Source organism: Peromyscus californicus, unplaced genomic scaffold, assembly GCF_007827085.1.
Source record: "Peromyscus californicus insignis strain IS unplaced genomic scaffold, ASM782708v3 Scaffold_8__1_contigs__length_139910024, whole genome shotgun sequence".
NCBI classification, from domain to species: domain Eukaryota; kingdom Metazoa; phylum Chordata; class Mammalia; order Rodentia; family Cricetidae; genus Peromyscus; species Peromyscus californicus.
Window position 1 is genome coordinate 49,833,626 of NW_026294606.1, and position 13,795 is coordinate 49,847,420.

At 38.7% G+C, this 13,795-nt stretch overlaps 1 protein-coding gene across 1 annotated transcript in view; it reads left to right on the top strand.

Moving 5' to 3' along the window:
• The window catches only part of Ryr2 (ryanodine receptor 2), a 594,119-nt gene that overhangs the window by 219,424 nt on the left and 360,900 nt on the right, over positions 1–13,795 (top strand). Inside the window, 1 exon segment of the mRNA XM_052728780.1 lies at positions 10,085–10,105. Coding sequence (XP_052584740.1) covers positions 10,085–10,105 — 21 coding nt within the window.

Here is a 13,795-nt window from a genome sequence, read left to right on the forward strand (position 1 = left end):
CTATTCTAGTTTCAAAAAGTTTAACATTTGGTTTAACTTTTGCTCTTGCTGTTGGTTTTATCTTAGTAAACTTACTAAAAATATTTGACATACACTTCTCTTTATATGATTTTATTTTTAAACACATAATTGAATCTAACTGTTCTGCTTCCAAGGGCACACCTGCCAAGTGAAAAGTGATGCAAGATAGTGGAAAGAGTGTGTTCAAGAGGTTTACTGAAGTGTCTTTCTAAAGTACTGATTGTTTATTGTGAAGGCTTCTCTTTTGTTTAATGCCATAAGTACAATATACAACTTGGATGTCCTAGTTAGGAGCATGTGTTTGGAAAAAGAAATGTTCCACATTTCCTGTTCTTTCTGTCTTTTGGTATGGTAGCTTCTGGAAGACTGTAGAACCTTGTCCCTTTTGATGTTCACTTATATGACTTTTTGACTGCTATTTGTACTACTAACGGTACTATATATTTGCCCTGAGCCTTAAATGTAGGAGAAAATTACAGAAGTAAGAGCTGGAGGCCCTGGATATCTGCTGCTGGATAGTGTCTCTAAGATATGACAGGGAAATTGCACCCATGAAATCCTAACCATACGGTTGAACAAGACCAACATAATGACAGCTTCAGTTGACATGACAAGCTGGGCAATAAGGTCCCACCCCTAGATGAAGAGTTACAGGTGACTAATGGCTGCTGATAAAGGGCTAATTGATTTTCTCTAGGGTGGCTCCCACATAGGTTGTCTAGCCCCAAGTGATCAGCTCTGGATACATTACCAGCAATGCTAAATGGATTAAGTAGGTTCTGTATACATGTGTGCATGTATACATATGCATGTAACAGTAATAATTAAAGAAGAAGAGGTCATGAATTGGGAGGGAGGGGGAACATCGTAGGCTTGAGCTGGGGAAGTGAGGCAGATGTAGTATTCATGTATGAAGTTCTCAACAAAAATGAAAATTAAACATACAAAAAATACCAGGAGGATTAACCAGAGCTTGCTTATACAGCCTGTTCTTGGATAGGGAAGTATGCTGATATCTTTGGCACTTATTCATTTTAATTCAGTATATGTGTAACTCACTGTGGAATTTAAGGATTTACTGTAGATTATGAGTGATACTTTACAAATCAATAGAATCTAGGATATGATAAAATAGTATGAAGATATAATATCGAGTTGAATCTTGAGTGAATTGAATTTCAATCATTCATTTATTTAATGTTAATGTTTTAAATATTTGTGAAATAAGTTATGTCATATAACATCTCCGTGGCTCTAATGATAACTAGTGTAGTTTTGCCATTAATGACTCTGTGATTTCAGGGTTAGAAAAACAATTACAGTGCTCTTGTGAGGACTATGTTAAGAGTGTAGGGTTTCTTATTATTTTGAATTTTCTCTTAATTTTTATACTCATCCTCCACACAATTAGAGTTAGTATGAAAACTATTTACATGAGTTCATTTCAAATTTATTCCCAGAAATGATTTGATCTTATTGGGCCATTCTTCAGAATTCAGGTAGAAAACAAAACTTCCAGGATGTGAATACATAATATTTTCACCAGTATTATTTATTTTCTGAGAAAAGGATATCTCACTTTTGTGTAACAGGCACTCACAGAGATCTTCCTGCTTCAGACCCCTAGGTGCTTGGATTACAGATGAGAGCCACCACACCTGGTTCCGAGGTTTTCTTAGAGTGCCTTGAATGGCTCTATTTACTAAAATAGTTTATTATTTGATATGAATATAGGAGTACTGTTAGAAAGAAAACTACAAGAATACTGCTTACTTTTAAATAATGCTTTGTCTTTTAATGAAAGGGACAGGGATACCCCAGCGACTTAATTGTTGATAGAGCTAGCAGATGTAAGTTGGCTCTGTATTTTTTTGTGAAAAATTAGAGTTGTAGAATGTGAACTATTAACATTCTTGTCTGTAGTCTCATAAAATTCTTTCTCTTTGACTCATGTACTCTGAGAACACTCAAAAGTGCATCAAAAGGCTGCTAGCTAAACTCACCAGTACATGAGTTTTTAAAACTACATTTTTCAAACTTCAAAGCACCATAAACGAGTTTTTATGAGTACATGTATTGAGCCTCAAGGCACTGATTTCAGACAAGTAATTGCACCAAAAAATGATCTTGTACCTGTGCAAGAACAAAAGGTGAAATTCAGGGAGTCTGATGCTGTGTCTTGTAGTGTCCAAATGCTGAGATTAAACAGCACACTCCCAGAGGTAAGAAAACCATTGAGCAATCTCTCTCCCCTGTACTCTCCTTATTTATAAAGTGAGACAGAATAATAGTATTTCCTTTGTGGAGCTGTGAGACTTAAATACTGTGATAGACACAGGACAAGCCCATCACAGGGGTGACACTCTGGGTGTGTTCACATCATTTTATGATTTTTCTGTTGAGTCACACTGAAAAGCTATATCTATATACCCCTGCCCCAGGAGAAAGCAACTATAAACTGTGGACTAAATATAAAAACTTCTGAATCATTACTATCACTTCACTCAACACCACAAATATTCACAGATTTTAGCTGTAGTTTTATTTCTCTTAAAACAGATGACCACCACTGAAATGTGGTGGCTTAAAACATTGCTTATCAGCTCATATTTTTAAAATTCACATATTTATTAGGCCCTGTGAGCTCGAGGAGAGGTAGATGTTAGCAGCCTTGTTAGTTCAATTCCTCACTACAATGTAAAGACATCAGACAAATGCACCCCAAGGGAAGAGGGGTCTATTGTGACTCAGTCTATGGTACAGTCCATCATGGCAGAGAAGGCATGGTGGCTGGAAAGAAGGTGAGTGGTTATGCCATATCCACAATCAGGAAGCAAAGAATGATGAATGCTATTGTTTGGCACACTTTCTTATTCAGTCCAGGACTTAAGCCATGGGATGGTGACACTCACAATGGGTGAGTCTTCTCACCTCAATTTAACCTAGTCAAGATAACTACCCTACCCTATTCAGGGTCAAATGCTAATCTACATAACCCTTTACAGTTGATCTTAGGGACTTGTTTCCTAGGTGATTCCAGATCCAGTCAAGCTGACAATTAATAGTGGTCATTGCAGTCATCCAGTGTTCCTATTTGTGTTTCAGAATGCACAGGGGAAGCTCCTAATACTCAGTATGACTTCTTCCAGTCCACCCTCACAAATGCTTAGAGGATCCATGCTCTATAGGCAGTAAGATGTCACTAACTCTTTGTATGAGAAGTTGCTATTCTCAAATGTCTACTATAACTTACACCCTCTTGAGAGGCTGGGTTCTGTTTACATCTGTTTTTCTGGAACATCCCTCTTAAGTAAAACTAAAGACGACCACTTTAGGGAAGAGCCCAGGATGCCAAAAGCTTTGAAATTTTCCTAATGGATGAATCATTCTCTGTTTTGTCTAAAGCCTGTGTATATGAACACATTTCTTCCCGTCATACACAGAACTGAAACTGTAATTTAAAATAACTGGGATTATAATTTCCTAAAGGGCCTTCAGTTGCACACATTTGTGAAACCTTACCTATTTTGTTGTCATGTATAGAATGTGGAAGTCTGTGGTTGAAATGTGCATCTTTTATTTGTAGATATTTTTTTCTATTCAGGAGCAAAGACTACATGAGTCTGCATTTGACTGACATGGTTCACAGACTCCAGCATCAAACTCAATAAGGAAGTCAATTTCATCAGTGTGTAATTTAATCACAGTGGCAGAGTTATAGACTATTTCAGATTTTGAACCCTGAATGTATAGATTATTTGATTTGATTAGAATCATTCAATTCAGACATTTTTCTTAGATTTTTTTTGTGTGCTTACAGTATAGAAGTAATTTTAATATGAAGTTATTTCCTAGCAAATGAACAATAGGGTAATTTTTTATCTCTGCACACCATTTCTTTACAGTATATAGAGCTGAAGTTTAAGAATTTTTTTTTTTTTTTAGTGAAGTCTAGGGACATTCACTGTGGACCTGGAGTTTCTTTAAGATTAGTATTTAGGATTTTTCTCCTAATAGTTGAGTAATTGACCCATCATTATCTATGGCTGATGATTCTCTTCCTTGTGTTGGTTACCATTTCTTTTTAAACACATTAAATTTGTACACAGTTCCAGGTTTGAGACTCATAGTTAAGCCTTCCACCACACAAATATGTCTACTATTGTCCCTGCAAATGACAATGATTTCACATTGTAGAAATGTATCACCATCCAATGAGGTCTGTCCTAAGTGTTTGTATTTTTCCCTCCGCACATTGTTTGTGTTCTTCTTCTTGTTTTTTTTTAATTGTCTCAAATGAGATTCCTCTTGGCATTTAATTGTGCTTAGTAATTCTGATGAACTGCCCACCCAGCAACCAGCTGCCTGTTATTAACTTAGGGACCCATCATTTGAATTTGCTAACATGAAAGCTTATGCAAGAACCGCTTTGCCATACTTTCTGCTTTGTGCAAGGAAGTGTTAATAATTTTGAGCTTGATGTGTGCATATTTTCCTAAATTTTTACAAATTCAGGAATCATTTAAGTAACAATAAAGGCACTGTCCTGCTTCTATACGAGGAATAATTGAGAGGATCTTAATTTTCTGTTGCCTGGTTTAGTTTAAGAGAGGAAAAAGAAGTAAGTTTCTGAGTAACAATTCTGAGTGCTTTTTGCACATATGAGGGTCCAGGAATTCTGAGGTGACTGGAGTCATGACTGACAGGTCTGACGAAATGGAAGCGTGTGGGTCATTTAATACAAAGCAGTATAAAGAGAAAAGTTGGGCTAATTATATAATTCAGCAAATTACTGGACTTGCTTTTGTGGCCTCATTTGCTTAATTAAATTTATGGTAAATTTTTTTTCTTAAAATGACAGTAGAAAGAATTTTGCAGTCTCATGCAGTTTAAAAATACACACCACAGCCATTATTCTCATGGGCAGATATGACTTTAGCATTTATAATCTCTCCAATAAGAAGGCTGTGTCCATGTGTCCTCATTTACGACTTTGCATTTTCCATTTTGAAATTGCTTGGCCTGTTCCTGGAAACACTTCAGAGACCTCGGTTTGAGGTCTAAGGAATCTCTATTCTGACATTTGAAAATATATATTAAGGGGCTAGAGATGGCTCAGCAGTTAAGAGCACTAGCTGCTCTTGCAGAGAATCTAGGTTTGGTTCCTATCACCCACATGGTGACTAAGTACTATCTATAACGCCAGTTCCTGGGGATCCACCCCCTCCCCTTCTGGTGTATGTGAGTATCAATTACACATACATGCAGACAAAACATCCATACACATAAAAGTAAACGCATCTTTTTAAATAAGAAAATATGTACTAATACAAGAAAGAAGTAGGTGGGGAGATGGCTTAGCCCCTAAGAGTGTGGTTCTGTTCTTTCAGAGGACTCCAGTTCAGTTCCTAGCATTTATCTATACATTGTAGTTCACAACTATCTGTGACTCCAGCTCCAGAAGATATGACTCCCACCTTTGACCTTACTGGGCATCTGAACCCACAAGCACAGACTCACACATATTTTTTTTTTAAAAGATAAATATAAAAGGAGAACTGAAAGGTTTCTTGGTGAATATTGTGTCCAATAGTTAAGGAAAGCATGTCAGAAAGCCTGCTATTGTGCCTGTCACAACAGATTCACAGGAAGAATTAGCATCATTCCTGTTGGGGACAAACGCACTGTTGAAGTGTGTTAAGTACTAACGTTCCAACATAACGATGCAGATTTCTTTTAGTTCTGTGTTCATTGGCGGTTTGGTCACTTAGTACATATTAGGTAATTTGCAGTCCACATATAATCCATAGCAAGTTTGCAGGGAAAGAAACTTACAAATCCAAGCAATGCTTGTTTTACATTGTTTCTCATTTGAGTCAGACACTGCAGGAAACATTTGGAGAGGCATAAAATTAAGTAGTTTTGTTTCCAAAGAGCAGTTGACCAGTATTGTAACTTCTGGGACAAAAAGTTTAAAAGCTCAAAACTAGGAACATTTAAAAATGACTAATTTAGAATTCATTAACTCTAATAAGAGGTATTAAGTTACATAAGAAATACGTTTCAGAGACAATGGAAACTTCCAAGGTAGCTAGGGATGTGGAGCCAGAATTCCAGCACAAAAGAAGTACATTGAGGTATGCCTAATACTTTCAGAAACCTGGGGTTTAAAATATATGTGCTATGGGGGTTTGAGAGATGGCTCAGTGGTTAAGGGTAGTGGTGTCTTGCAGAAGACCTGGGTTCAGTTCCCAGCACTGGTGTAGCTGCACACAAAGGGAATCTGATACAGACACCTGCATGCATGTGCTGCACATAAACTCGTACATGCACACACATATACACAAAAATAAAAATAGTAAACAAATACCTGTGGTTAAAATGCATAATAAAATAACAAAAAAATGGGAAGATATAAAACTGCTCCTTTTGGAACATGCTGAAGTTGCTAATTTGTACTAGAGTGTTAAAAACCATCAATGCCTAAGTGATCTTTGTCAAGGAAAAGACTGGTGTACTCAGCAGCCTTCAGGGCAAATGGAACCACAGTATTTGATTAACGTAAAGAAGAAGAATGAAGAGGAGAGAAATAAGAACATAATGGGATTAAATCTGTTCTGAATTTAGATTATTAGTGATGGCTTTCTGCTCTTTAAATATGGTAAAAAGTTGTTAATTGTGTGCTTTAATAGGCAAAAATCATGGAAGTTGTTTCAACCTCTTCCTCACCCTTCCCTCTCTCCCCCTCTCCTCTCTCCCATCTCCTCCTCTCCCTTCTTTTCTCTAGGGGGTATAGTTGCTGGGTAGTAGGGGACATGGATCAAGCTAAGGACTGTGCACATACTAGGCAGGCCCCTGCCACTGAGCTGAGCTCTAACCTTAACCCTGTAAATTACATTTCAGTAACAATTTAGAAAGACCAAGAGACCTACGGAATACAAGTGCAATGATAAATATATTTCAGCAATAAAGCTAAATGTAAGTGAATAGAATATTTTGGTTAAAATTTGTGAGTAGGGCTAAGGAGGCTGAACATGCAGGAGGCCTCAGTCCTGCTTTTTCTGTTGCTTGATTAACAGTTATGTGCTGCTGACCATATTAAATGATAGGAAAAATAAAAGCTGTAGTCTGACAATATTTGTATATGTATATATAGCTGGAGTAGTGAAGTTACTGTCTGAAATGGAATAGGGCAGAAATAAGTATGGAAACGAAGATGGACTTTTTTTATGAGGACAGCAAATTTATAAGACAAACATAGTAATTATAAATTTATATGAGTCTGATGATAGAGCTTACACATTTAGTAAGTCAAGCTAGGCACAGTGATAAGGGAAACCCATCAATGTGAGACCACAGCTATCATAGTAACTGTTACTGTACATGGGAAGTCAGTCAACAGGGTGTGGACAATCTGCCCCATTTGCAGGCCACTGCCCTGAGACTCACCTCTTCCCAGCAACCTTTTACACTTTTTGGGGAGAGGGCCTGTCAGTCTTGTGACTTTCTGAATTTTTTAAACATCACAAGCTTTCTGAGTCTTTAGAGCCTCATCCTTCTCTTGAGAAGTGGGTGTTTGAATAGGAGGAATAACTACTCAACACAGTCTCAAATAAAATGACTGAGGCAACTCCAAGAAACAACAGCACCAACAGTGTAAGGGTATGGATTTTCCATACTTGGTGCATTAACTTGCAATTAAAACATAAATGCAAAATTGAGATGGTATGTGAATTACCTGTTTTTCATTTAATGATATAATTTCAGCAGGAGTTATTTTTGTATTGGACTGTTGTGTCCTCTGCTAAATCAAGCTGACTTTTAAAATGACTACTTCTCTTAAGAGATATTTTTGTTTAAAAAATGAGGTTGCTCTTTTTATTAGTGTTCCTGTGATAAAACATTTAGTATAATCTGCTACAAATATTGTAGTATTTTCTCAAGCATGATAAAATTGATATATTTCTTTAAACTTCCACATAATCAAGGGCTAGGGATGTAGCTCTGTTGGTAGAATGCTTGCCTAGTGTGCGCAAAGCCCTGGATTCGACTCCACCTAGGCATAAACCAAGCATGGTGGGGCTGCAATTCCAGTGTGTGGGAATGCAGCAGGGGGATTAGAAATTCAAGGTCATCCTCAGCTGCATGGGGAGTTCAGGTCTGAGATACATGAAATCTTGTCTTAAAAAAGTCACGAGTAAGTTCTTAGAAAAATGTTCATTTTTTTCCCTCCTTTTTTTATGAATTTGGTAATTGCTTAGATTCTAAAACTGACCAAGTTTTTGGAGATTTTTTCTTTTGTGTGTGTAAATTTCTTGATTAGCCCCATGAAAATTGTTTTTTCTCCTCACTGTTTGCAGGTATTGCAAAAAGTGACTCATGTTGACTTTGACAAGAGCCGTGTCATGAAATCACTGTGCCTGGCTTATGTGTAGTTACAGCCCTGTGGTCCTTGTCTTGTGTGTCCAGCTGACCATCCACTGCCTAGCACTAGCTGTTGCTAAGCCCCTCTGGTTATCTGGAGAGAGGGGAGTTCATGTTGTTCTTTCCAACCCCCACTACTGTGTCATCATTAAAACTCCTGTAGCTGATAATGTTAACTATGGCCTGATTCCCAAGTCTGTCTTCTGATAAATCCTACAGTGTTTATCTTTGCTCTGGTGTGTACAAGCCCGTGTGCTGTGTGAATGTCTAGCATTTAAATGTGAGCATGATGGTATCATACATTTTGATAATCATTTATATTATTAAAACACAGCATTAAAATTTTCCTGATAAATATGGAAAAGAAATAGTTGTTTAAAATATTTTTTCTTATAAGCATACAAATATAAGATTTGTCCATTTGGGTATAGGACAGTCTGTGACAACTGAGCCACATTTTTCTTTCATTGTTAGCATACAAAGAATTGGGTTTCATTATGACAGTTTTCAAACAAAATCTCCTTATGTTTTTTTCTCTCCCTTTCCCATGCCCCGCCACTTGTGCTCTTCCATCCCTAGCAACCCCTTTCCACTTTCATGTCACAATGGAGTTTTTCCCTCTCCTCATCTTGCTTCCATTTACTCTAGCTCTAAAGAAACCGATTTACCTTTTGAATTATCTAATGTCTGTGCCACCATACTCAGTCTTAAAATCATTTTATAACATTTAACAAATGTGGCTTACAAGACATGGATATACTTAGCTAATGCCTGGATTTAGCTTTAGCTAAACAGCTTTAGTTTTTGTTTTTTTTTTAGATCTGATTAATGAAATTTTCTAAGGAGAAAAAAAACCTAAATTAATGAACAGTATGAATTAATGTCAGTTATCACAGGACATAAATCATGCATTCTATTCTAGGGGTGAAGAGTGGAGATTTACTTTTAGAGTTGAGTGTGTCCCTCCATAGTGGACTCCAGGAACATTCTAAAAGGCGTTCTTGTTGACATGTAATTTTGTTGTTGTTCTTTTTATACCGTGGGTATCATACTCATGTCACTTTTGTTTTTTAAATGAGTCACACTGTGATTAGAGTACCTTGCATTTCACTAATAAAAACAATCTAGATTAATCTGAGTGTCATATCAGAATTATTTGACAATACAGTGTTCTTTTTTATTGTGGAATTTTATGTAATGCTCAAAAGAATGAGGTAAGAGAAATTTTTGCTTTTCATGTTGTAAGGGAAGTTACTATGAAGCATCTTGTCTCCAGATTGTCATTGTCCTTTATAATTAAGTGGAGCTTTCGGGGGAGGGGTTCTAACTATCAAGATGGCAGATTGTGCTTGAGATTCTATACAGCTCAACTCACCTTTTGAGTGTCTTGGGCTGTCTTCTGGACCTGCTTCATTTTTAGCAGAATACCTATGGGATTGCTTTACTAACTGAGAATTCTTTGGTTTATTGAGATGAATTGATAATGGGAAGTTTGAATATTATTGTATATTCTTTGAAATAGGAAGTAGATTTTGGGTCAGGGGTCACACTTTAGTTGACTTAGACAACCATCGGAAACATTGTTAGGAGTTTTTGTTTTGTTTTGTTTTTAATTTCTTTTGGCTTTTTCTTTCCACAGCAGGTTGATGTGGAAAAATGGGTATGTGTTTCCCTGCATTTACAAAGGACTTGTGACCAAAAAGCGCATGCTCGCTGCTGCCTCTGAACCTTTTCATTTTGCTTCTTAGCACAGCTTCTTTTAGTGTTTGAACTCACTGCTTGGCTATAATGACCACATTTTACCGGTCACCAGTTAGAACCTTTTATGTCTCTGAGTTACTGTCAACTGCAGCGGGCTCCATAAAAGGACTTTCTACTCCCAATTAGATCGTTTTATGTAATTGGTTTAATTATACAAATGTTGATGTATACAAATGTTGATGTATAGGAAGGGTTTTGTTACTAGTATTCAATATGATTTGCTAAACAAAAGTGAATGTTCTATCTTAAAAATGCTGCGGTACAGTCTCAATATTGCTCCATGCATTATAGAGAGAAAGGCAGGGCTTTTCCTGTGTTCATGCAGTCTTGAAAAGTGAAGGGGAAAAGCAAATGGCTTTGCCACATAGAAAAGGCAGTTACAGGTGCCCGGTCTGGAGGCAGTGTGAGGTCCACACTGTTAGCAGTTTGTGTCATGGTACCATGGCATTGGTACTCTGTTTCTTCATCTGTTAAGAAAAACGATGAGGAATGAAAAGAGAGACAGAGGAAATAGGTGTGGGTGAGAGGCAAGGAAAAAACGAAGTGGGGCAGGAGTTAATTTAGACCAATCTATCAAAGTATCCAAGTCCTTCTGTTAATACTCCAAGGTTTGAGTGGAGTTCAGTCACCCCAGCATTTACATCCCCACTCAGCTTGTCCCCAAAGTTCATAGCAATGACAGTTTGCCTTAGTATTTTGCTTTTTTTTTTTTTTTTTTTTTTACTTCATAGGAAGAGTCTCTCGAGACAGACTGAAGTTGTTACTTCATTTTTCCCTTGTCACCTACCCTTACTTGGGGCTGTCTCTCTTCATCTTTATCTTGGGGCCAGGTTCTCTCCATCCCTGTCTTGGGATCTGCTTCTTTTGATACAGTGGAGCTTCCTCACCTCCCCCATCCCATCGGGGGCCTTTCAAAGTGATCCCCAAACAACTACATGTCTACGAGGATGTTTGCATTTTTTTCTCCCTTTGATCCTCTTTCAGCCTCTATATCCAAGCAAGTTCTATTGATGAGACTTACTGTTTCTATGATGATATCCGTGCTAGTCTTTGAGACCTTCCATATTATAGTTTAAGTCCACCATACCTTAAACTACTTCTTCTTGTCCGGCTATTTTATTTTTTAATTTGAAATTGTACACCTCCCTCTAAGACAAGAGTTAAAATTCTGATCCGTGCTCAAACTTTTCCTGATGGGCTATGGGCTCTTGTTTTTCTAAGCATGGCTATGGCACCTCCTTGTTTAAGCCCCACCCCTTTAATATCAGCCTTTTACAACATGTCTCTGTTTCTGTGTGTATCTGAACCCTTCTTTTCCACCGCAGCATTTCTGTGCTGTATCTAGACTGGCACTTTCTTCAGTATCCCTTCAAGCCACTCTTAATTCTTTTGAAAATCAACTATGTAAACTGTATAGAGAGACATAGAAATAGATATTATTTGAAAGCATTTGCAATTATTCCTCTGTGTTTGCTTGCTTTCCATCTGCCTCACCAGCCCACATGCCCCTCTCCATCCATAACGATTTCTCATTTTAAATTTGGCCTTCTGGTGTGAATTTTATGTTAGAAATTGCTTGTTAGTTATAAGGAGGTCATGGAAACACCATTGAATGGAACATCACAGGCTTTGTTTGGCTGCTGACCAGTTTGGTTAGGCTCTTCTTGTTCCTGAATGTTAGTGTTCTGTCAGGAGCTAATCACACTTTTGTTGAGCTGTGCATTCATTTAGAAGCCATGTCTGTGGAGTCAGTGTCATTCAGACTGATGAACACTCTCTTTGACCTCTTTCTGTATAATTCAAATCTCACTCGTTGGCCATTTGAACTGTGAAATTCTGCTGTGACAGCCATACTGGAAGGGCAGTTGGAAATAACTTAACCCCCTGGTGTTGAGTGACCCTATTCCTGGGGAGAAGTGAGCAAATATCTGTTCACCCCAGCTAGAGAACTGATGACAGACTCAAGAGAAGCTACTATCAAAGCCCAACTTTTGTGAGCTAGTGAGCTTCATCGGATTATTTCGAAGAGCAGAATGACTCAAAGGCAAACATATCACCAAAAGCCCACCCCTGCATGAGTAACAAGCTCATAAAAGTTGGAAATCCAGATGTCTTAGTTAGGGTTTCTATTGCTGTGAAGAGACACCATGACCATGGCAACTCTTATAAAGGAAAGCATTGAACTGGGCATGGCTTACAGTGTCAGAGGTTTAGTCAATTTTCGTTGTGGTGGGAAGCATGGCAGCATGCAGGCAGACATGGTACTGGAGAGGTAGCTGAGAGTTCTACATCTGGATCCATGGGCAGCAGGAAGTGAACTGTGAGCCACTAGGCCTGGCTTGAGCTTCTGAGACCCCCAAAGCCTGCCCCAGTAGCACACTGCCTCTAACAAAGCCACATCTACTCCAACAAGGCCACAGCTCCTAATAGTGCCACTCCCTATGGGCCTATGGAGGCCATTTTAATTCAAACCACCACACCAGAGGGCACCACATAGATTATAGGAAGCTCTACAGGCTAGTGAGAGTCTCTTCCAGGCAGCTCAGCTGATCTGAGAATGAGCCTCAGCAGGCCTTACTGCTTATATAAGCTTTGGGAGGGAGGAACCTAGGGAATCTGGTTGGTTTCAGGAACTTCCTGAAGGCTTTGAGTTGTTTACTTCCTGCAGGATGGAATGTTTCACCTCCCCTTAAGAAATTCTGCCTTTTATTCAGCTTCCCTGTAGGATGGGATGTTTTACCCTGGAGGAAAATTGCTACACAACACTTAGAGTCTGTTCATATTGCTCTGTGGGTACATTCTTCCATGTCCCTTGTGTCTAACTAAAATAGCCTTACTCATATTCATAGATTTAGTGTGCCATGGTCATTTCCATCACACCAGTCTCATGATGGCAGTCATCATGATGCCCTATTGGGTCAAACCTCAGGGTCTCTGAAGTTTTACTTAGTTAGGGAGCTCAAGCCACTGTGACCATATCTCTGAGTCAATGAGTGTGGGCAGCAGTTTCTGCTGCACCTGACCTGTTCTTCAGGCTCCTGTTCTGTGACTTTTCCATGTATGATGGAACGAGAAGAGCCCAAGGTTGTCTGAAAGGCTTCTGATTCCAGAGTCATTTCATTTATCAGGGCCTTGTTGGGTATCTTCAGGGAGCTTCCATCATGGATATTCCTGACCTGTGATTCTCCTGCTGTAGTCTGATGCATCTTATCTGTCTGGTTTGGGAGTTTACCTTCTCTTGGTGTGTCCTAGAACAGTCCTAGGCTAGATCTTCCTAGGCTGCCCATGTTGTCTGTGGGCATGCCGTCCCTTCCCAGATGCTGCTCCATAGGAACTATATGTATCCTTTCGGCCTTTGGGCTTTAGAAGTCACGAGTCTGCAGGCTTCCAGCTTCTGTGGACAGGGATGACCTTCATGACACTTGTGGTGAGGGCAAGCTTGTGAAGGGAGGAAACTCTCCTGGTTGAAGAGCTCTTCTCTCAAAGAAGCCATCTTCTTGCCCAATCACCTGCTGACAGCCTGCCGAGTGGGTAGTCAGCTGACGGAAGCAGGTGGACTCTCACCCTGCTCCTTTGGAACGGGCTAGGT